This window comes from Aegilops tauschii, chromosome 3 (assembly GCF_002575655.3).
Source record: "Aegilops tauschii subsp. strangulata cultivar AL8/78 chromosome 3, Aet v6.0, whole genome shotgun sequence".
NCBI classification, from domain to species: Eukaryota; Viridiplantae; Streptophyta; class Magnoliopsida; order Poales; family Poaceae; genus Aegilops; species Aegilops tauschii.
Window position 1 is genome coordinate 549,449,123 of NC_053037.3, and position 25,619 is coordinate 549,474,741.

General features: G+C 45.2%; 2 protein-coding genes across 2 annotated transcripts; both read right to left on the reverse strand.

Annotated features, from left to right (window-relative positions):
• Positions 1 to 6,289: 6,289 nt before the first annotated feature.
• LOC109755159 (uncharacterized) lies at positions 6,290 to 8,075 on the reverse strand. Its single transcript, XM_045235146.2, has 2 exons — positions 6,735 to 8,075; positions 6,290 to 6,649 (listed from the first exon to the last, which is right to left on the reverse strand). The coding sequence occupies exons 1-2, from the start codon at positions 7,558 to 7,560 to the stop codon at positions 6,549 to 6,551; spliced, it is 927 nt and encodes a 308-aa protein (XP_045091081.1). The 5' UTR covers positions 7,561 to 8,075; the 3' UTR covers positions 6,290 to 6,548.
• A 3,518-nt stretch (positions 8,076 to 11,593) lies between these two features.
• On the reverse strand, positions 11,594 to 12,329 carry LOC109755194 (uncharacterized). Its single transcript, XM_020314093.4, has one exon. It carries the CDS (start codon positions 12,018 to 12,020, stop codon positions 11,766 to 11,768), a length of 255 nt encoding a protein of 84 aa, XP_020169682.1. The 5' UTR covers positions 12,021 to 12,329; the 3' UTR covers positions 11,594 to 11,765.
• Positions 12,330 to 25,619: the final 13,290 nt, after the last annotated feature.

A 25,619-nucleotide genomic window follows, 5' to 3' on the forward strand; every position in this document is an offset into this window, starting at 1 on the left:
GCTGTTGATACCTTACCTACAATCCTAAATGCTTAGTATAGGATGCTAGTTTACCATCTGTGGCCCTACATTCTTGTCTGTCTGCCTTGCTATACTATCGGGCCGTGAGCACTCGGGAGGTAATCACGGGTATATACTTACATACATACATACTATACAGATTGTGACTAAAGTTGGGTCGGCTTGTTGAGTTCCCGCGGTTGATTCACGGATTGGGGCTGAAAGGACATACTTTCCCGACGGCCCTCTGAGTGGATCTTTGTGGCGGAGCGACAGGGCAGGATGAGACCACCTAGGTGAGAGGTGGGCCTGGCCCTGGTCGGTGTTCGCGGTTACTTCATAATAACACGCTTAACGAGATCTTGGTATTTGATCTGAGTCTGGCCACTGGCCTATACGCACTAAACAACTACGCGGGAACAGTTATGGGCACTCGACGTCGTGGTATCAGCCGAAGCCTTCTTGACGTCAGCGACTGAGCGGCGCGTGCCGGGTTGGACTGGAACGCCTGCCCTTGTATAAGAGAGGCTAGGTCTGCTCACCGGCCGCCCTCGCAACGTGCAGGTGTGCAATGGGCGATGGGCCCAGACCCCTGCGCACATAGGATTTAGACCGGCGTGCTGACCTCTCTGTTGTGCCTAGGTGGGGCTGCGACGTTTTGATCTTCCGAGGCCGGGCATGACCCAGGAAAGTGTGTCCGGCCAGAGGGATCGAGTGTGTTGGGAAATGTGGTGCATCCCTGCAGGGAAGTTTATCTATTCGAATAGCCGTGTCCCTCGGTAAAAGGACGACACGGAGTTGTACCTTGACCTTATGAGAACTAGAATCAAATATTTAATAAAACACACACAGACAAGTTCCAGAGACAACCCGGTGATCGCTTTCCCATAGGGCGAGGAGGGGAGGATCGCCGGGTAGGATTATGCTATGCGATGCTACCTGGAGGACTTCAATCTACTCTCTTCTACATGCTGCAAGACGGAGGCTGCCGGAAGCGTAGTCTTTGATAGGACTAGCTATCCCCCTCTTATTCTGGCATTCTGCAGTTCAGTCCACCGATATTGCCTCTTTTCACATATACCCATGCATATGTAGTGTAGATCCTTGCTTGCGAGTACTTTGGATGAGTACTCACGGTTGCTTTGCTCCCTCTTTTCCCCTTTTCCTCTTCTTCCCGGACGCCGCAACCAGATGTTGGAGCCCAGGAGCCAGACGCCACCGTCGATGACGACTCCTACTACACTGGAGGTGCCTCCTACTACGTGCAGGCCGCTGACGACGACCAGAAGTAGTTTAGGAGGATCCCAGTCACAAGGCCTACGCCTCTTTCGATTTGTATCCCAGTTTGTGCTAGTCATCTTATGGCAACTTGTTTAACTTATGTCTGTACTCAGATATTGTTGCTTCCGCTGACTCGTTTATGTTCGAGCACTTGTATACGAGCCCTCGAGACCCCTGACTTGTAATATGATGCTTGTATGACTTATTTTACTTTTAGAGTTGTGTTGTGATATCTTCTCGTGAGTCCCTGATCTTGATCGTATACATTTGCGTGCATAATTAGTGTATGATTGAATCGGGGGCGTCACACGAAAATAATGCTACACATTGAATTAACTAGGCCCGTGCAACTTTAATTCTCTAGAAAAGAAGGACTATCCTGGCCTTTGCATGAAGCGACACATATAACTATTTATTAAAATGAATAGAGTACGAGAGTGCGAATAACATCTCATGTAGATAATCAAAGATAAGATAGAAAACAAATAGCCACATCTAAGTGCATCTAGTGCCCGTGCCCCCTTAGTGGTTTTGGAGTATTGAAGACAAATAGGTTAAGGGAGTAATGTGTTTGTGACTGTACACATGAGTTATAGTCACTGAAGATGTGTTTTAACCGACGAAAGATGGCCCCCAAATATGTATTGCTTCGAGTGAAGAATTTGGTGTGTCCTTTGAAGAAATTGAAGTGAAGAATTGGAAGTTTGAAGACTTTGTTTTCTTAGTTTCTTTCTTCTTATTTTGAGTCATAAGAAACACCGTACTATTAAAGGGGGTCTAGGTGCTATATAGACGTATCTTCGAAGTAATTCTCAAAACCTACAACTACCTATTTCTTCTAGTTGAAGACTTTGGAAATATCTTGCAGTGTAATCGAGTTCCTCAGCGACAAAGACAAGTTCTTCTGGTTGTTGACGGAATTGGTCTGAATGAGGAGTTAGGATTTCGCTAGTGCGATTTGCCTATCGTGAGGAAATTGAGTGCCCCGACGAATTTGAGAGTTCAAATTCCGACTGTTGTTGCACTGAGTGACAACTGTCGAGTGGATCCTTATCCTGACAACGGTCATGTCCGAAGGGGCATTTATGACAATTCATGTCGGGTTGCCCCTGGCTATAAATAGTCGCCCGCACAACCACTTGTTGGTTGCCTGCTCCAAGAGAGAGATTGACACTTGTCATTTGAGAGCAACCCATCCTCTGATGAATTTGGGAAAACACAAGTGAGGAAAAACCCCACCAAAGCCAAAGTGATTGAGCATCACTAAAGAGATTGATCTGTGCGATCCGGCACCTATTGTCTTTGAAGACTATCATTCTTCCAGATGGTTAGAAATCACGTTCTGGGCAACCCAAGAGTAATTGTGGCGTGTTGGTGAATAAGTCTGTGAAGAGTTTGGAAGACTACCTTGAATACTTCCACGGGTGATTGGGTGAGGTCTACAGTGACCTTAGCTCAAGGAGAATATGATGAAGACTAAGCGTATTATGGGTTGAATCTCAAGCCGCTCCAGCCAGATGTACAGTTGATATAACAACTGGAACTGGTCTACCAAATCATCGTGTCATCATCGAGCCAACTTGGTTTCAAATTCCTCATCCCTTTACTCTTAGTATTTCAGCTGCTAAAGAATTTGTGATCTACATTCTGAAGAATTTGAAGTGAAGACTTTCATCATGATGCCTTTGATTTCTTCAGATCATCTTGGTGTCGGGGTGGACAGCAGATGGTGCGAAGCACCCTAGATCATCACCATGGAATTGGATCCATCGCCAAGAGGGACACATGCATCACACTAAGGTGAATTCTATCCCTTATGTGTGCCTTCTTGGTTCTCTTGAGGATGGTTACTACTTGACCGTCCTACCCTTTGCACATATAAGTTTGAGCCAATGATGAGCGTGCAATGGAGGAAGTCGTGCACTAGCGAGCACCCACGCCATCCGCAAATGGAAGCGAAGTAGGAACCGTGAAGATGAAGGCAAGGTTCCACAAGCATCGAGGGGTATCCACGTGAAGGCCCGCAGTCACAAAGCCCTCTAGATACCCGGTGTGCACATGCCTTAGGACCCCGTGCACACAGGGGCTGCGTCCAGCTCTCTGGACACCCCACACGCATGGCCCCTTTTACCCCGTGCCTACAAGCCTCTCACGTGGGCTTCCTGCGAGTAACCATGGGGAAAATGACCCTTGTACCCTTACTTACCCCTTCATTTGCCTAGGACTATATATACTCTTCCCCTTCCTCCATCCTAGGGTTAGCAAAGTATACACTTGGACATTTTGCTCCTTGTACCTCCTTCTAGAGGAACAAGACTCCCAACTTGAAAAGGGATCTCATCATAGATCATCAAGACCTTCAACTTGGAGAAGGATCTCTAAGTGGATCATCAAGACGTCATCTATCCCATAGAGATTTTGGAAGAACCTACCCTTTTACTTTCTTGCTTGTTGCTTGTGGATTCTAGGTGTATCTTGATTTGGATGATGAGAGAGCACATGTGTGATGTGGATAGTATTATTGCGTGTTCCCCTTTGTGATTTTTTGTGTTCTTCCCAAAATGCACCTCCAATTCGTGAAGATTGGGCAAACAAGGGCTTGACCCTACATCAATAGATCTTTTTAAGTCTTAGCTTCAACCAAACATCGGGGGTGCTTATGTCTTTATTTTGGGATCCTTAAACAAACCGTTGTTGGGCTCTAAAACGGTGGACAAGCTACAAGATTTGAGCCTGTTTTATAGGGCCAATCTCTCTTGTGGTGCTTTGCGACCCATTTTGTCCGCTAGGGCTATTTCTCGCCCGCTCTGAGGCCTAGCTGTTGTTTTATTTATCACAAACTGCCAACTCACAAACATACAAGTGTACAAGCTGCGAAGGGCCGTGGTGCTATATGATTGGCACAATACTATAGTTGCGGGACGAGTTTTTACTTTGTGGTTTTCTTATCGGGTTTTTCATTGCTTGCAGTGGTTTTCTTCAGGTTTCTCTGGTTTTCTTTGGTTTTTCTTTTTCTTTGTTTACTTCTTCGGTTTTCACAGATTTATTATTTTTTCCTTTTTGTTTTTAACATACGTCTTCCTTTTTTGTACACATTATAGTACATTTTTTGTATACATCATAAATCTTTTTATACACGCTTAACTTATTACAAATGCATGATTAGCATTATTTCATATATATATATATATATATATTTAGATGTCTATTTCTACATACACATTGGACTTATTTTGAATACATATAGAATATTTTTATAGACTTTTTTTCAAATACACGATTAACATTTTTTTAAATACATTTTTTGAATATTTTGTCAAATACATGTTTCACATTTTCCAAATACATGTTGAAATGTTTTTTTTTTGAATGAAACATTTTTAACTATGCAAACATTTTTTATATTGTATAAACATTTAATGAAAGCATATTTTTGAAACGTGCGAATATTTTTCTATATGTAGCACACATTTTTTAGTGGTACGAAACATCTTTTAAAATTAATTGAATATTTTTTATATTGTTTAAAGTTTTTAAAAAATCCATGTACATTTTTTTGAAACGGGTGACCATTGTTGAAATATCACGAACATCTTGTTTTGAATATTATCATTTAAAAAAATTACACTTCCAGATATACACGGTGTTAACATTTTCAAATTTGTTTGTGAATATTTAATTTTTTAAGTACATTAAGTTGTTTTGGATTATACATAATTATTATTTTGGTAAATATATACAAAAATGAAAAACAAAACTGGTGTACATGTACACGCGTGATTAGGGGCGAATTTGGGGCGTTCTTTAGGTGAGATGTGCCCGTGTCTAGCTAAGGGCGAGACACAACGGCTCCCCATTTTGTCACCCACGGGTCAGTTATTAGTACGAAAAATGCTAATGGAGCCCGGCTCCAGCGAGCCTTGTTATAAAATACGGTATTTATGCATCACAAAAGAGATAGAAAATATGTGAATACACATACGCATGTATATTACATATGTGTGAAATTTTATAACAATATACTTTTACATGTGGCATAGAAAAAATGTATTCCAAATGGGTCATTTTTTATTTGTTAGGCCAAAATTTTGTTTCACCCGTGTAGCCTACAAATTACAATATTTTCAAAGAAAGTTTCTCAGATCCGTTTGAACACACATAAGTTTTCAATGTTTTTTCTTGAATATTTTCAAAACTTTTAAATATGGCTTTTTCGAAGAAAAAAAACTAGCTCCATGGAGCTCGGCAGAGCCCACGCTCCCACTTAGTACTAGTGTAGAAGTAGAGTCTGCTTAAATATGACTTTTTTTTAGCAAATATCACTTAATTTTATGAGTAACTTCCGTTTAATTTGAACCTTAGGTACCTATGAGATACCACCTATGTTCACAAATATAAAATGTTTTGAATATTTTTATATGATCCTTATACCAACTGAAATACGTGAATGAACACACTTAAACGTGTTTATGTATACAACTGATTCAGAAAAAAAGTTAGAACATCTTATGTTCGTGAATGAAGAAGGGAGTATTTCTCAAAGAAAAGAAAAAGGTACTCGTGACATAGTGACATGCTGAAGTATGTTTATTTTTTCGCCAGTGTGTACCAGATTTTGCACACACAGGTTTACCATGGACCCCCATTTTAGCATCTACTCTTATATTGGTTCTTACACGACGAACCCACACATCAGACTGATGTGCCACTCTCTCTCTTTACACGTTGCATGCCAACCGTGGCACATTTTTTGTGATTGCACGCCCAATGTGCACCAGCATGATAATACTCTAACATTTTTAAAAGACGCTTGCAAGCATTTTTTTTGTCTCCATTTTTTTTCCTGAAAAAAACACCTGCATGCTGATCGAGTAGAACTCGACGGAGCAGAACGGGAACATAATTATGGAGGACGGGACGACTCGACGAGCTTGCTAGGCAAGCAACTAGCGAGAAGAGATCATCATCTGTTGAAGATCTAAAAAGGATGAGCATTTTTAGTGCGAGATCGATCACGGAACAGAGCAGTAGCACTACCAAGCATCCAAATGCATACAACAGAATAGATCAATAAGAGCATAACACTACCCTAGCCTAGCTAGTCATGTGCTCCTGACCGCAGGGTCTTCGTCCGCGGAACTTCTCTCATGTCCTGCCTGCAGCCGACTTGCTATTGGGTCTTCCTCGTCCCTCGATCGGTCATGGCTAATTCCCTTGCACCGCCGCCGCCGCTGCCACCGCCGCATTCCAGGCCTGTATCCCCATCCTCATGCCGACGACGCAAGCTGCCACGCCATGACAGCCACGACTAGGACGAAGATGATGGCAATGCACACCGTCAGGGCGACGTTCTCCTTTATCATCCTCCCTGCAGCGCATGCAATGCATCACAAGTCTGAGACAGCCAGAATCCTCAAGAAATTTACCGGCCGGAGATCAGCTGAGCTACTCACGGGTCTGCTCTCCCAGGGGCAGCGGCGGTGCCGATATCTCGAAGCGGAGGTAGCAGTTGGAACCGAGGACAGCGGCCACGCTTCCTTGCACGGCGCCGGCGGCGGCCCCCCAGCTCCTGGCCATCTGCAGCGCCGAGTCCCGCAGGCACCGGGCGCACTCCGTCGCGGCGCGGTCCGTCGCGCACTGTGCCAGCACGCGCACCGTGTCGCCGTTACTCGCCGTGGCGGTCGCGTTGACGGCGGGCAGCTGGCCGTTCGCGGACCGCGGGACCAGGGACTGCGCCACGGTCACGAGCTTCTGCACGTCGGCGTCGTCGAGGCGCGGGACGGCGTCGCCGGAGAAGGTCACCGCGCCGATGTCGGCGTCCGGGCAGGCGGAGGAGGAAGCGTTGGTGTCGGCGTAGCCCAGAAAGCAGCCGTCGTTCAGGAAGCCCACGCGCCGGCTGGCGTCGCCGCACTGGCCGGTGATCTTTCTGCCGGCGTCGGACAGGCAGCGGAGGCACGGGTCGGGCGCGGGGTCGCCGAAGCAGAAGCCGCGGGCGAGCGCACCGCCGGCCCCCAGCGAGGCGAAGCCCGTCCGCGCGGCGGCCGAGGGGAGGGCGTCGAGGAGCGGGAGGAGACTATCGGGGAACGCGCCGCTGCCGTTGACGGTGGGCGTCGGCGGCGGGTAGCACCTGGTCACGATGACCCCGGGGGTGGTGCCGGTGGGCGTCGGCGGCGGGTAGCACTTGGTCACGATGACCTCGGGGGCGGTGCTGGTGACCGCCGTCATGGCGGCGACGAGGGAGAGGAGGAGGAGGAGGGGAAGGCGGCGGGAGAGCGCCATGTGAATGGGCGATTCTAGGGGGCGGTGGTGAACTGTTGGGAGGAGGAGCTAGCCGAGGAGAGTGGTGATCATGAGCTGGAGCTGCTAATGAATGCACCCAGTGCTAGCTGCTGCATCGATTTGGAGAGGGTGGAGCCGATCGAGCGCTGCGTGGCTTCCTGCGTTGCCATTCCAGGCAACGCGGCGACGCCGGCCCTGAGCTAAGATCGGGCTCTGCCAAAGGCATGGCGAGCGTTGCATGGTTTTTGCCTCGTCCGTCCACCAGGAGCTTTCCGCGCACTTTCCTTCCCCTGTCTACCTCGGAGCGCAGTGGTGTGGTGGTGGGTATCCATGCGCCGAGCAGAAACGTTTGTTCAAGTGCAACACCAGCACTCATTACTGTTCCTGCCTACCTCGACGCCATTGTCTGGATCAACCAGGGTCCTCCACAGGCCACTGATACACTGATCTGTGATCTCACACGAGCAACCAGCGAGGTGCTACAGGAACTTCTCCTAAACACGTGTAATCAGAAATATGACTACATCATCTACGGCGGATAATATACCGTAAATGAGAAGCTCATCTAGTTTAAAGGAAGCATGAACGAGTGCGGCGTTTCTGTGACCGGGCTCCACGAACCCCGGAATTTTTGAAAATTTCAAAGTTCAAACTTTTTGATTTAAAAAAAAATCTGAAAAATATGCAAGTATACGAGGATGAAATGTATATGTGTGTAAAAATTTAGATGAAATACGTTGAAATGCGACCCGTCAAGAAGCAAATTTAGGGACTTTGAGGATGAATAGTATCATGTGCTAAAAAGCCCCGGATTTTTTTCACAGCCCTCATTTCAACGTATTTCTCCAAGTATTCTTCGCCGTACCTCGTCCAGGCGCGACCGACGGCTAGGGAGTAGATGGGTGCCCGCACGCTGTTCGCTGCAATGCCTAGAGCGGGGGAGCCGGCGACGTGGACAAGAAGATGCTCGACATCATCCACGACGGAGGCGACTGAGGAGGAGGGGGCTATGAGGACGGGCAGGTGGAAGACTCGGATCCCACTCAGTTCGGCAACTACCAGCAGCAGCAGTCCCTACAACCGGAGGGGGAGACGAGGACGGCGACGACGATGATCCGGATGATACAACCGGCCATGCGAAAAAACTCCTTCGCATGTGCAACGAGAAAGACACTTGGAAGCGATTTTTCGTTGCGTTCGGACGTTTAGATCTGCACTCGATGATACAAATGAGAAGCTCGTCTAGCAGGGCGCCAAGCATCAACAAGCAAAAAAAAAAAGGAGAGGGGTTAAACTAGCTTGAGAGGTTGTGGTCTGTCTCGATCACTTTGCAGGAGAGTGGCTCCGAGGACCCGCCCCAGCGTCCGGTTATGCTTATGCATGCGGGCCCGCGTCCATTGCTGCCGTATCACCGATTTAGAAAAGGTGGAGCGCGCCGTGTAACTTTTTTCCTTTGCCGTTTCATGCAACGGGACGACAGACACCGAGCTGCACCCCGCACACTGGTAGCGTGGGCTAGATCAGGCTCGCGCAAAAGCACTCCGAGGGCCGCACAGCTTTCGACGCATCCCCGTGGTTATTTCGCTCGCTGCTATCTACGCTTCTTCTCAAGAACGAATGCAATCAACATCCCATGATCTCCCCACGTAAAAACTACGTATACGCTTCTTCTGAAGAACGAATGCAATCAACATCCCATGATCCCCCCCCCCCCCCCCCCCTCCCACCTAAAAACTATGTATTTCTTTGAAGTTGTTTTTAGATGATTGAGATCTTTTCAATTAAAATTTCGTTTTCAAATATGATTTGTATTTACGAATCACTAACGTCCGTCAAGACCTTCAAACCAAGACCAATCCTGGGTGCATTTGAAGCTAATTTAAATTTTAGTCGTTTTCAGTTTCACAAAAAAGTTATTTCAACTATTTAACTATTTCAAAAGGCGGCTTTAACTATTTGTAAAACTGGAACGTTCTAAGTGAAATATATATCAGAAATATGTGTATTCAATTTCACAAGTTAAAGAAACTGTTTCTCGTAATCTAAGTATCCGTTTGGCATATTTGAAGAAAATCTATTTCACATATGGCAAAAACCTATTTCAAACATTTACAAAATCTATGTTACACATTTTGGTTTCACATATCGAGGCCAAATTTGTTACGCATATTTAAAAATTTCAGTTTCACACATTGAAACGGTATATATTTCACATCATTGCGATCTGTTTGATACATTGAATAAAATATGTTTCACATATTTTAAATATCAGTTCACACAGTGAAACAAAATCAATTTTGCATAATTTAGTATTTTGTTTCACATATTGAAACCAAATTGGTTTCCCATATTGAAACATCTCACTTTGACATGTTTGACATTGATATTTCAATATGTGAAAGTGATAATTTCGATGCGTGACTGATTGTTTTCTACCCCCTCCGTTTCTAAATATAAGCCCTTTCAGAAATTTCAATATGGACCTATTGGATGTATATACACGGATTTTAGAGTGTACACTCATTTTGTTCTGTATGTTGTCCGTAGTGGAATCTCTAAATGGGCTTATATTTAGAAACGGAGGGAGTAATATAAAGTGTTTTACTTTTTTTAAAGATTGGCCTATCCAGTTGCCGGCGGCCTAGTACTCCCTGAGTGTTGTTCCACCGCAAACGAACTACGGCGTCCAATCCAGGTTGAGCTGGAAGGCGTAAATCTCTGGGGCGGGGTCTCCGTACGCTCTCTACGAGACCATCCACCATGGAGCACCAATGCACTTGTCGTACCCCAACTTCTCGCTAGGGATCCACGTGTCACCATTGTTGACGATGCTCTAGCATAGAGCGGTAGTAGGTTGGATCACGGGGCGAGAACAAAGGTGCTAGTGTTGAGGAGAATGACGACCACTGTGTCACCGGCAGTACTATGTCAGATGCATGTTCTAAAATTGAAATGAATATCATGAAAATGAAAAAAAATCTGGTATTTGACATGAAGTATGAAATGTCAAATTGAAATGCATCCTTTATGATATATTTTTATTTGGTTCGCCAAACGTGATTTTGGCTATTTTATGTGAAATGCATGTTTTAAAGTTGAAACTGCATATTCTCAAATTGAAATTACATTTTAGGGTTTACTTTGTGATGTGCATGTTCTGGCATTGAAATGCATGCATAAAAAAATGATTTCAACCATTCCACGAAAACTAAATAGTGATTAAGAAGTGATTCCAAAATAATTATGTAAAATGTATAAAGTGTTTGCCGTACTATTTCAAAGAAGTGATTCCAAAATAATTATGTCAAATGTATCCAAAATTGAGTTTTAAAGCTTTCGTCGCCGAGATTTCAAATATATAAAAATATGCCTGTTTTTATGTCGAAAGCCTCTTTGTGAAATGCATGTCCTAGTTGCCCAGCGTTGTTACCCTAACGAGTTGGGCAATCATGTGAGAGCCACTTCTAATACTAAAATGTCGTTCAAAATAGAATGCTAAAATGTGTGAAAATCCGATTCCTAGTGGCCTGATAAACCCCAAACGTTCGGATTTTAAGCATGTCATCCTGTACGTTTTTTCATGGCAATTTTAGTTGACACGAGGTGGCAACTTTAGTTGTTAAAACATGGCAACTTTGTCCCAATTTGTTTTTTGTTAGAAAATTGCCATGTTTGTCAATCTTGCGTGAACTCAAGTTGCCATGAAAAATGTCGGATTGCCATGGTTAAAATCCGAATTTTCGGAATTTATCATTTCCGAAAGTAAAACGTGGTTCGACCTGTCATTATGTCGCAAAATATATCCTTTAAGATGGAATTTTCACTTTAATTTTTTTGGAGGACAAATATGTTTCTTAATTTCCCCGGTAGCACTTTCCAAAGTTGCAGCATCAGTATGCTCTTTAACAAAACAAAACAAAATCTGAAGTAGAGGAGCCCTTGAAGAGTGCTGATTCAGTGAATAGTTGGTGCAAACGGTTCTGCCGGAATCAATTTCAAAGGCATTTCATCAATTATCGACACAGAGAAGTAATTACAAGCAACTAATTCCTCATCCAAGAACATATATACGTACTGTTTTAAGCCAGCAGTGTTTCTGCAGTTTACAGCCGGCCAAATCAAACAGGCAAACAGGGGCAGGGCTGGGCAGGGCAGCACTGAAGAAAGACAAAACCCATCTTGATCTGGAGTACTATATGAGATAGCTAGGCGGCGTACACGTGCACGCCGATGGCGACGACGACGAGGGTGAGGATGCAGAAGAAGATGACGGCGTGGACGAGGATGGCGATGGCGCTGGTGGCCATGTTGCCGAGCTCCACCACCCTGGTCCTGGCCGGCAGCTGGAACAGCAGCCCCGGCGACAGCACCACGAACAGGATCACCGCCACGATGATCGGGCCCCAGTCCGTGCTCGGGTGCGGTGCCCCCTCCGCCGTGCCCCCGATGCCACCGTTCATGACAAGCGATGATCCTCTCGCCACCGGCCTCCAGGCTCCAGCTATCTACCTGTACACGTGCTCTGACCTCTGATCCGACCTGTGCGTGTGTATGTATGGGCTCACCGGCCGACGAGTTTGGTAGAACAATGGGGGTAGACGAAGGAACGGCGCATATGTAGCGAGGTTGCTTGGCGGTGGATGCGTCGGCGAGGGACAAGGAAGGAATGCATACTCTGCTTGCGAGCTAAGGAAGGGTACAAGAACTGAACAGAGTACGTACTGCCGCCGCTTTTCTGTGGCTTTACAGTGTGAGAGGGGGCTCCAGCCTCCAGCCTCCAGCTAGGGCCGAAAGCAAGAGGAAGGCTGGAGAAGCCGGCCGGTAGCGAAAAGAAGCCGAGCAGAGCAAAGCCAAAGGCGACGCGTTTTGCGGTGGCCGCACTGCAGCTGATGCTTTCCCCTCTTCTCCGGTTCTTCTTGCTCCCGTTTTCCTACTGCTGCTTTTTACAGATGCTGCATTGCTTGCTTGCCGCAAGACAAGAGGGTAGATGCCCCGGCACCCATTGTGACTCCAATTCTAGTTAACGCAGATCACGATTTGAATGAGTAAGGTTTTTACACGAGTAAAACGGAAGGTTAAGTTTGTTTTAAAGAAGTTTCAGATTTTTTTGGCTTTTTTTGCAACTAGTAAATTATCTTTTTCATACCAGCTGCATATACACCCGAAAGCCAAATGTACTTGTCCGTGTATTATACTATTATTGGATTCACATTCTAAACATACATGCCTTATAAACAAAAAGAGAATGCAATAGCTTTTTAGTCGTGCGACGTTTTATGTTCATGCATATATAGAAAGGGTACATATGGCATTCTCATGTCTAAGGACATATCATACACATTGTACATATTGTCGAAACAACAACAAAGTAAGAGTAACTCATCCTTTGTACTCACTACAAAGTTAGCAGGGTGTGTAGGAGGGCATTATAGGGATGGTCATTGTACAGTGACAAAATTAACACATTGACGTTTTTAAAACAGGTTCAGTTATTCCGTGGAGAGTAGAGATTGGCCCACGTGTGAGAAGTGGCCTCAGGAAAAAGAGATTGGCTCACGTTGCGTCACGCTTCCGAAGCTTCCCTTATCCAGACAATCCGAGCCTTACAAGGTCCCTTGATCAGATCTCAATACCCAGCCCCAAGCCTTGTTTAGAGTACACAAAATGCCGAGACAAGGAAAACTTCGGAAGAGGGATCCTGATACCTAGCCTTGGGACCGATCTACCCTTCAAATGGTAGGTGAGAAGATTCATGGCCCATGAATCCATAGTGGGCTAGGAGGAGGAGGAGGAGGAGGAGGAGTGGTGTATGGTCTCTATAGTGAAGTAGCACATCCGTCTTTCCTCTCATTGGGCTTCTTCATTTGGGATATGGTCTTTTGGCCTTTTATTTTAGCTTCTATCTTTTGACTTGTAGATCATGCTTGGAACTTTCGTCAACATGGCTTGATTTGGATTATTTATCATGTGGATGCCATGTAAGATTAGGTGGAATCTGAGATAGTTTTACTTATTCCCACAATAGTGATCTAGTGATTACAATACAACTACAAGTTATGGTATTATGTCATGAGAGGTAAAATTGCATCCATTATTTTTTCTGAAGAGGGGTTTATGATTAATGTTGAAATCGTTAAGGAGACAATGCATACTAATTGTGCTCATGTGTTTTACTCCTAACAAGTGATTTATAAAACGCCGACGACCCCTAAAATGTTATAAAAAGACAACTTTAAGTAGTGAAGGTTAATGGTTTTCTTTATATGTATTTTGACTGTCCACGAAATCACTTTAAGTGTGAGAAAAGATGCACTATTGAACGACTCATATCTGAAAGATGGCTAGAGAATCTAGTTAATGCTCAACTAGTAAGGTGTTTCCGAATATATAAAAATGTTGGAATCTCCCAAAATCCACATTTTTATGAGAACGATGATCAAAACATCTTCATTGGTTTAGGAAGTTCTAATTACGTCTACTATGTGGTCAGTTTGTGTACATGACACCTTCAGAGTTCCCAATAGCCAGTCTTCAGATGTTGGCATATCCAAGATTATTAAGTTGGAACATCAAGACAAGGTTCGGGTAGCGCCAAGTCCATCCTTTTTGAATGTTGGAAGTACCCAGCCGATGTTATCATCTCTGAGAATGGTCTCTATCGATGAATGTGAGCGGTTCTATTTTTGTATTGAAACTTCCAAGTGACTAAAACCATATTCAGTTACTTTTGGCCGGATTTCTCTCTGTTATCCACTATAAAAAAAGACACATCCATGACATTTTGGGTCGAACGAAATTTTTTCTGTCATGCTTACGACACTTCTATGACGACAATTGTGACAAAATCCGGTATCATCATAGATGTGGTGGGCTCCTACTTCTATGACAAAAAATCACGACAGAAAATGGGCTTTTCGTCCTGGGCGGGCGGAGACGCAGCTGCATGACATTTTTTGGGCCGTCCATGATGGAAAAAACCGTGGTAGAAGCAAGGAAGAGGAAAATTTCGGGGAGTTCCCGGTTATGGTGGGTGGTTGGGGGCCGAGCGATGCGCGTTTCTCTCGTACACGTACGCGCGTGTGTGCGAGGCGTTGGGCTCTAACTGAACCCGAGCGATTGCACTAGCTACGTTACTGAACCCGAGCGATCGATCCCTTGCTGTTAACTGAACCCGAGTGATTCCTTCGCTACTGCTGCTAACTGAAGCCTATCGATCCCTGCTGCCTCCTTCCCTTGATGAACAGTGACCGTTGTTGGGGGGGGGGGGGGAGGTTGGATGAGCAGTTCCCGATGGGGGTGGATGAACAGGACCCCGTGGTGTTGTCTCTGAATGAACAAGACCCCGATCGAGCCGGTTGGGGGTGGATGAACAGGACCCCGTGGAGGGCTGGATGAACAGGACGACCCCGTGGATGGCTGGTTGAACAATAGCCGGTGGAGGGCTTGATGAACAGTATCCCGTTGAGGGGTGGTTGAATAGGACTCCGTGGAGAGGGCTGGTTGAACAGTAGCCGATGGAGGAGCGGTGGAGGCTGGATGAACAGGAGCCCATGGATGAATAGTCGCAGGTGGAGGCTGGAGGAGGTCAACGGTGGATGAACAGTAGCCCGTGGAGGTTGGAGGAGGCCGACGGTGGAGATGAACATAATCCTGTGGAGTCCCGTTTTGTGGTACGCCACACCCCTCCCGATGAACAGGACCCCCGTTTCGACCGTAGCGCTCTAACACAAGTCCGTTTCCTCCATTTTGCGGTACGCCACACCCCTCCCGATCAACAGGGGCCCGTTTCGACCGTAGGAGGTCCAAGAGAAGTTCGTTTCCTCCATTTTGTGGTACGCCAGACCCCTCCCAATGAACATGATCCCGTTTCGACCGTGGACGGTCGAACACAAGGCCGTTTCCTCCATTCTGCGATACGCCAGGCCCCATTTCGATCGGCTGTTCTGTCCAAACCGGTTGGCTCCCGATGAACACGACGTATTCCGTTGCCTCCCGATGAACACGACGCATTTCGTTGCCTCCCCATGAACACGACGACGACACAGTTTCTCCGTTTCGACCTAGCCATGTACACGAGTCCTGGCTGTACGTATGCGCGAGTATCGAGACCCCGCCCGTATGTACGTATGTGGCCGTATTTACTTTCTTGCACCCTGGCCGCTGTACGTACGTGTACACGATATTAACGGGACTGCGTGACATGCTACGTGCGCCTCTACTACGACACGTGCCCTTCCTTACACGGCCATGGTTCATCGCTGCAGCCTGCAGACACTCCGATCGACCAGTATGTACGTACACATTCGTGACCAAAATGACAACGCTACGTATGCTTCGACCAGGTGGGTCCCGACTGTCAGACACTTCCTTGCGTGCGAAGATGTAGCTGGTGGGTCCCAGCAGTCAGGGGGCGAATCATTTTTTTTGCCCATAATATGGACGCACTTCCTTGCGTGCGAAGATGTAGCTGGTGGGTCCCAACAGTCAGGGAGGAAACGTTTTTTCGCGAAATACGGTCGCCCGTTCAGTGGGTCCCTGATGTCAGGTGGAGGAATCATTATTTTCCGCGTAATAAGGAGGCACTTCCTTGCCGCGGCCGTGGACCCAGCTGTCAGCCTCTCCACGTATAGTACTCTTCCAAATGGAAGTCGTTCATTGACCACATTGAATAGGCCGTGCCGAGAGCACCAAGGAGGTGGACGATGGCGAGGCCTAGGAAGGGGACGACGTGGAGCCGGGGAAGACGCGGCAGTGGATGCCCACGCGGAGAGGAGTACAAGGGTTCACTAATTCGGCTGCGGTGTGAGGCTGCCGTCACCGCAGGGCCTGGCCAACGGTGGGAATAGTAGGGGCGGTGAGGCCTCCGCGGCAGCACAGCCGGCCACGGGAGGCAAGAGCATGTGGCACGACCGGCGCTGCTTTGGGCGGCTGGAGCAAGAAGACCAGAGGTTGAAGAAGCACTATGGCCGTTGGATGGACATCGTACGGTCACTGGGGCTAGAATCGTTCATATTGACTAAGTTGACAAAGCCCTTCGTCCCCGTCAACTTAGTAGGCCCACAAGTTAGCCTCCCACTACGGTGGGTCCCAGCTAGCAGGGGAGTATTCATTTTTTTGTGCATAATAAGGAGGCACTTCCTTGCGTGCGAAGATATAACTGGTGGGTCCGAGCTGACAGCAGGGGGAACGTTTTTTCGCGAAATATAGAGGCCCTTCTGGTGGGTCCCAGCTTTCAGGTGGAGCATTCATTATTTTGCGCGTAATAAGGAGGCATTTCCTTGTGTGGGCCCCTACTGTCAGCCTCTTCCGATGGCTGTTGTTTATTAACCATGTTGACCTCGCCGCGCCGAGAGCACAAACGCGATGGACGAGGGCGAGGCCCAGGAAGGGAACGACCCGAAGCCGGTGAAGCCACCGCAGCGGATGCCCACACTGAGAGGAGTACGAGCCCTGACTGGTCGGCTGCATGGTGAGGCTGACGTCGCCGAAAAATAACAGGATGTGTGGGTGGGTAGAGGGATGGCCTGGCACAGCACAGCCAGCCAAGGGAGGAGGGAGCAGGCAGTCCCGCCGGCGCTGGTTTGGGCGGCTGGAGCAGGAAGATCAGAGATTGAAGATTTACGGCGGCCGTTGGATGGACATCCAACAGTCATTGCTCCGTGTTGACTAAGTTGACAAAGCCTTGCGTACGCGTCAAAAAAAAATTTAGAACAGTGTCATCGTCAACCTAGTAGGCCTAGAAGTCAGCCTTCAAATCTGTGGAAAACAGCTTATAGCCCATTAGCCATTATTTTCAATAATTTACAGCCCATTTGCTAATTCTTAAGGATATTTGAAGCCCATATTCTTTTTATTAGCATTACACACCATATATTCTGGGCACTGCTAAAAAATTCAGTGAAATTTTGCATATTTCGGTGGGGTCCGAACTCTTTTAATCACAAAATTTCGAGTCACATTAAAATATATTTTTAAAAATTATATCAAAATAAAATTCTCCGCAAAAAAAAAGAATGAAATTTAAAATCTTAACTAGCAAGATGCCCGTTCGTTGCACGGAACATGAAGATGCATTTGTATGAGTAGTTTATCTTGTGGGAGAAAAGATGATATTTTAATGTAATTGCCAGTTGGCTTTGGTTTTTATAAGAGTAGAGAGTAGAGAAATCTAGAAAAAATGATATTTTAATGTAATTGCCGGTTGGCTTTGGTTTAAAAATTTACAACCCATTTCTTACAACTTATAGCCCATTTTCTGGGGAAGCCCATTTCTTACTACTTACATCCCTCCTCGTCTTGAAAGATTCGCAGCCCAGCAGGGCTGAGAAAAGCAAGTAGGCCTCGGTTTTGGTATTCTCCAAAAAAAGAACTGGGCTAGCCATTTTCAGAAAGAAAAAATATATCAACTGGGCTCATCATGTGCTTAAATAAAAGCGTAAGCGTGGGCTAGACGGGCCACAGCCCCTGCACAGCGCGCAGTTCAGCTCCGTCTCTGAAACTAAAAAACAACTGGGCGAGTTGCTGGGTCCCTGGTGTTATCCGCTCGTTGTGTAATTTTCTCGTTTATTAACTACATTGACAATGGCGTGGGACCTAGTTGTCAAACAATTAGGAGGAAGTATTTTTTTGGCTTGTAATAACGAGGCACCTGCTTGCGTAATGCAATGACCTTGGTGGGTCCCTACTGTCAGCCTCTCCACGTACAGTCATCTCCTGATTCCTCTTGGTTGTTGACCATGTTGACAACGCCAGACGGCGGCGGGCACAGCGAGCGAACCAAGGCGGAGAACGACGGCGAGGCCTCGGACGGGAACAAACAACAGTCGTGGAAGATGCGGCAGTGTAGTGGCAGGTCGAGGGGAGTATGAGGGCAACAACATGCAACTCAAGCTTACAAATAGTACAAAAGGCCCAAGGATTAATTGTTCATCAAATTTTTAGACAAAACCTAGATTGAACATGGCAGTAACATCTAACCCAACCACTCTTTTTCGCAGTCACAAACAAATGGATCGGTCTGATCCATAAAATCAACATCCTGTGCAAAAAAAATTTATTTCAGGATGACTACAACTTGTTGTAAATAAAAGCCGAGCACGTTTAGAAGCCCATTTGTCCACCTGAAACTTCTTTTTTTGCTGTTCAACGTGTCCGTCCGTGAGAAATCTCTTGCGGTAAAACTTAAGACTCATGGACAATAGTAACCTCGCATTCAACAGGAAGAATGTGACAAAGCTTCTGTTTGCCTGGTTGGATGCATATCCTTCCATCGTTATTGTACTCAAACGAATGTCATGAGAACTGAGAAAATCCTGGTGCTTATTACGCCACCGATTGGTTATATGTTTTACTCCATGTGGTTGTGCCTAAGTAGACATGAAGATTGAAAACAGTTAAGGTCTAAAAAAAGAGTATGTCGAAAGAGTGACAGCTGAACAGTTAATTCTAGTACAATATATACATGCTTTCAATGTGCATGAAATCATCACCTCTATATATAAATTCTCCAGAGATCGAAAGCATCGCAGCAAGCCAATAATTATGTTCAGATCAAAACTAAACATTCCGATATATAAGATCTTGACAGAATCCAGCAGCATTGATACGCTATCAATGGACGAACTCTTCATTGAGCATATAACATAATATTAGTACCCAAAGTTTGCTCCAAGATGATATAAAACTTATGCGCACAAATGAAAAATGCAGCTTATGATTACAAATGTGTAGATGATAATATATGGTACCTGAAAGAGTGAGGAGCCAAACACCAACTTCTTGTGATCATTAAACGGGTCACAAATTACACCCAAGGTCTCCAGTTTGGGCACAGAGATGACAATTATTTGTGAAGGTTTATAACAATCATCAAGGAGCAACCTTTGAAGTGAAGGGGCATCTTCGATGATGAGCTGCTGTCCTTCAAAACAAATTCCAATGCTTTTAAGGTGAGGCGACTTTATTTGGAGACAACTGATAGGGATTTCTATTCCCAAAACAATCAGCAAGTGCTCCAGGGCAGGGCAACTGGAGTGGATGATGTTGTGCAGTGAGGCCTCTGACAGACAAACCACCACAAGCGAAAGTTTTTTTAGAAGTTGGAGTCGAAGCATTTGTACCAGTTCGTCTGGTAGATGGCACCAGGCGAAGGTGACGGTGTGGAGAGAGAGGAGGAAAACCGCGATATGGACAACGGTGGTGTGAGCATGAATTCTTGGTGTGTTCGTGGTATGAAACTTTTGTGGTAATGGTACAACTCAAACTGCTGGAGTTTTCCGAATTCAGGAGATGTCAGCCAAGCGTCCACCATACTGGGTATGGACAGCAGGTAGCGTGTCGGGATGCAGAGGCGTTGAACAGGGTCCTGCTGGTGAGAGGAGACGATGGCTCTGAGGAGATCAAATTCAGGAAGGACAGATATCTGACGACAGTCGAGATTGAGGGGCACGGTGCGCCATAGAGGGCGCCACTGAGTTGAGAGGACTTGTGTGCGGCAGCAATCCTTGGTGGGGAGAAGCGAGATGATCTCCTCAAGGATGACATCCGGGAGATCGCTGACGCGGTCCACCGAAGATTCTACCGGTTCCTCATATCCGGGTGGGGGGGGGGGCTCGCCGCTTCTCCCCGCACTGCCGGGTGCGGGATCTACAACCGGCGTCACCGCTGGCGGGAGCCTCATCTTCTTGGCGCTGGGGCTAGCCAACTCCATTTTCCTTGTGGGCATCGCGCCGAGCTCACGGGTTTGAGCAGAGTAGCCAGAGATGAGCCTAGTGGCAGTGCGAGTGGGAAAGAATGAGGGCTGGGGATTTCTGTAGGAGTGTAAGAAGAGGAGCAGACATTTTCTGTACGAGTGAGGAAGAAGGTGAGCAGGGGTTTTGTGGACGAGTGAGGAAGATGGGGAGTGGGGGGAATTGGGGGAAGACGGAAGCGGGAGAGCGAGCTGTTCGTGTTTATAAGGCCCGTTGCACTAACTACTCGCTTTTTCCCAAGAATCGCTCTCTTCTTTTGCGTTGCTGCATTGGAGCTGATGCATGGACTTGGCTGACTGGCCATGCATGCAGGATGCATGTGCCCGCCGGCCACTGCATGTGCCTGGTTTGTTACTAGGCCTATTTAATAGGGTGGTTATGGAGTAAATTAAGGAGATTTATTTTCTCTGTGTGCAACTTCTTGGTCTTAGCAATTGGCTCATGGGCCTAATAAACCCGGACGGAGGGAGTATAAGTGGAAGCAAGGAGGAAGGAGGGTTTTTCTGGGATCGCCCCCTCTTCAAGAAATATGGGCTTCTCCTCGCAAAAAACAAAAACAAATGGGGTTTAAGATGGATAGGCTTTTGTATCGGCCCAGTCGGCTGCCCGTGTTTCGTACTGGAGGGCCTTGTGCTAGAGGCAGCCTGAGACACTCTCCAGCTTATTGCCCATTCGAAAGAAAAAAAGAGATGCCTCTAGCTTATGGCTACTCATCGGTATTTTTCAACTTGGCATCCACCAAATTAGAGGATGTGGTACTGGATGCAGACACTCACATTAAACTAAGCTTTAGAAGATACGGTATGCATACTAACATTCAGAAGAACAAAAGTTCAGCATGTTTATGCATCTCAATGATTCACCATACTATAACCAATACAAAGCTGTGAGAAGGTGTGGAAATAAATAAAATCGGTCGATACTTCTCTGAGCAAAGGGCCTCCCTGCGCACGCATTAATTTCCTGGGCATGCTTGTTTCTTCTCAATGTTGCGAGCACTTTGAGCATGTTGGCAACTCCACAACTAGCTAGCTGCCTCATCTTGCAATTGATGCTGACACATTTGCAGCAAACACATGAGGCAATAGAGATGACTCAACATGAGTCCATATTGTGCAGTTCCCCTGAAATCATCTTCATTGTCCTGAATCTGAAAAGATAGGAAAACAATAGCTATACTTAAATAGTGTTGCAAAATAGTAGCACATATCAATAGCTCGACATGACAAAACACGATCATTTGGACGAAGGGGATACTGACCTGCCTGAGGAAGATTATATATAATTTCATAAGTCCTTGGTTGATTTCCACCTTCGGCTGCACTGCTTGTTTGCTCCTCCACACATGACAGGATCGTTCCGCACTGCAATCAGCAAGTCAACGTACGATAAGCTTGTTTCATCTTGCGGTGGTCATTTTACCTAGTTACGAATGTAGGAATACCTGGAGCACCATGAGGTTAGCTGACAGCTGGTAGATGCAGCCATATAAATTTTGTGCGGTGCTACCAAAATTGAGGTTTGTATCCCTTCCCGTTATGAGAATTCTTCTTGAAGTTGGTAGAATGTGACGGCTTGTTCTTTGCATCAAACTTGCCTTTCCCCTGAGATTTGTTCTTGTTGTTGCTACCTCTTGAGCATGCGTTGGTTTTCCCTTGAAGAGGAAAGGGTGATGCAGCAAAGTAGCGTAAGTATTTCCCTCAGTTTTTTAGAACCAAGGCATCAATCCAGTAGGAGGCTACACTCAAATCCCTTGTACCTGCACAAACAAATAAGAACCTTGCAACCAACGCGATAAAGGGGTTGTCAATCCCTTCACGACCACTTGCAAAAGTGAGATATGATAGAGATAATAAGATAAATATTTTTGGTATTTTTATGATATAGATTGGAAGGTAAAGATTGCAAAATAAAATAGATTGGAAACTTATATGATGGAAAATAGACCCGGGGGCCATAGGTTTCACTAGTGGCTTCTCTCAAGATAGCATAAGTATTACGGTGGGTGAACAAATTACTGTCGAGCAATTGATAGAAAAGTGCATAATTATGAGAATATCTAGGCATGATCATGTATATAGGCATCACGTTTGCGACAAGTAGATCGAAACGATTCCGCATCTACTACTATTACTCCACACATCAACCGCTATCCAGCATGCATCTAGAGTATTAAGTTCATAAGAACAGAGTAACGCATTAAGAAAGTTGACATGATGTAGAGGGATAAACTCAAGCAATATGATATAAACCCCATCTTTTTATCCTCGATGGCAACAATACAATACGTACCTTGCTGCCCCTGCTGTCACTGGGAAAGGACACCGCAAGATTGAACCCAAAGCTAAGCACTTCTCCCATTGCAAGAAAAATCAATCTAGTAGGCCAAACCAAAATAGGAAGTCCTAGATAATTTGTCTATTAAACTTCTGCAAAAAGAATCAACTGAAAAGCACGTTTTTGTTATTTATGAAAACTATTCTCGTACGCGCAAAAGTTTCTGTTTTTCAGCAAGATCAAATTAACTATCACCCAAGATGATCCTATAGGTTTTACTTGGCACAAACACTATTAAAACATAAAACCACATCTAACCAGAGGCTAGATGAATTATTTATTGAATAAAAGCAAAGAAAAATATTGGGTTGTCTCCCAACAAGCGCTTTTCTTTAAAGCCTTTTAGCTAGGCATTGATAATTTTAATGGTGCTCACATGAAAGAAAAGAATTGAAGCACAAAGAGAGCATCATGAAACACATGACAAACACATCTAAGTCTAACATACTTCCTATGCATAGGCATATTATAAGCAAGCAAATTTGCAAGTCAAGCAAAAACTAGCATATGCAAGGAAGAAGAAAGAGACGATAGCAATCTCAACATGACGAGAGGTAATTTAGTAAGATAAAAATTTCTACGACCATATTTTCCTCTCTCATAATAATTATATGTAGGATCATAGGAAAATTCAACAAAATAGCTATCACATAACCTATTCTCAACACGATCCACATGCATGTGAAGTTGACACTCTTCCAAAATAGTGGGATTATCATTAACTAAAGTCATGACCTCTCCAAACCCACTTTCATCAAAAATACCATAAGATTGAACATTCTCCAAATATGTGGGATCTAAAGTTGAAACTCTTCCATACCCACTTTCAATATTATTGCAAACATTATTATCAATCTCATATTCATCATGGGGCTTAAATAAATTTTCAAGATCATAAGAAGAGTCACCCCAATCATGATCATTGCAACAAGTAGTAGACATAGCAAAACTAGCATCCCCAAGCTTAGGGTTTTGGATATTATTAGCATAATTGACATCAAGAGAATTTAAAATAAAATCATTGCAATCATGCTTTTTATTCAAGGAGCTATCGTGAATCTCTTCATAAATTTCCTCATCACAATTTTCAGATTCACGAATCTCAAGCGAAACCTCATAAAGATAATCTAGTGCACTCAAATCACTAGGATTTGGTTCATCATAATTGGATCTCTTAAAAAGATTGGCAAGCGGATGAGGATCCATAGATCTTAGGTTCTCTGTTTAGCAATAAATAAACAACTATTCCAACCAAACGAGCAAACGAGCCAAGTAAGACATCAAAGCAAACGAAAAGACGAACAGAAGAAGGGCGAATAAAACGGCAAAGGTGAAGTGGGGGAGAGCAAAACGAGAGGCAAATGGCAAATAATGTAATGCGAGGGATAAGAGTTTGTGATGGGTACTTGGTATGTCTTGACTTGTGCGTAGACTCCCTGACAACGGCGCCAGAAATCCTTCTTGCTACCTCTTGAGCATGTGTTGGCTTTCCCTTGAAGAGGAAAGGGTGATGCAGCAAAGTAGCGTAAGTATTTCCCTCAGTTTTTGAGAACGAAGGTATCAATCTAGTAGGAGGCTACACTCAAACTCGTACCTGCACAAACAAATAAGAACCTTGCAACCAACGCGATAAAGGGGTTGTCAATCCCTTCACGGCCACTTGCAAAAGTGAGATCTAATATAGATAATAAGATAAATATTTTTGGTATTTTATGATATAGATTGGAAGGTAAAGATTGCAAAATAAGATAGATCGGAAACTTATATGATGGAAAATAGACCCGGGGGCCATAGGTTTCACTAGTGGCTTCTCTCAAGATAGCATAAGTATTACGATGGGTGAACAAATTACTGTCGAGCAATTGATAGAAAAGTGCATAATTATGAGAATATCTAGGCATGATCATGTATATAGGCATCACGTCCGCGACAAGTAGATCGAAATGATTCTGCATCTACTACTATTACTCCACACATCGACCGCTATCCAGCATGCATCTAGAGTATTAAGTTCATAAGAACAGAGTAACGCATTAAGCAAGATGACATGATGTAGAGGGATAAACTGAACAGAGTAACGCATTAAGCAAGATGACATGATGTAGAGGGATAAACTGAACAGAGTAACGCATTAAGCAAGATGACATGATGTAGAGGGATAAACTCAAGCAATATGATATAAACCCCATCTTTTTATCCTCGATGGCAACAATATAATACGTGCCTTGCTGCCCCTGTTGTCACTGGGAAAGGACACCGCAAGATTGAACCCAAAGCTAAGCACTTCTCCCATTGCAAGAAAGATCAATCTAGTAGGCCAAACCAAACTGATAATTCGAAGAGACTTGCAAAGATAACAAATCATACATAAAAGAATTCAGAAGAGATTCAAATATTGTTCATAGATAATCTTTATCATAAACCCACAATTCATCGGATCTCGACAAACACACCGCAAAAAGAATTACATCGAATAGATCTCCAAGAAGATCGAGGAGAACTTTGTATTGAGATCCAAAGAGAGAGAAGAAGCCATCTAGCTAATAACTATGGACCCGAAGGTCTGTGGTAAACTACTCACACTTCATCGGAGAGGCTATGGTGTTGATGTAGAAGCCCTCCGTGATCGATTCCGCCTCCGACGGAGCGTCGGAAAAGGCCCCAAGATGGGATCTCACGGGTACAGAAGGTTGCGGCGGTGGAAATAGGTTTTCGTGGTGCTCTCGGATGTTTTCAGGGTATATGAGTATATATAGGCGAAAGAAGTCGGTCAGTGGAGCCACGAGGGGCCCACGATGGTGGGGGCGCGCCCTCCTGCCTCGTGGCCTCCTCGTTTCTTTCTTAACGTCCACTCCAATTCTCCTGGATTACGTTTGTTCCAAAAATAACTCTCCCGAAGGTTTCATTCCGTTTGGACTCCGTTTGATATTCCTTTTCTGCGAAACACTGAAATAGGCAAAAAAACAGCAATTT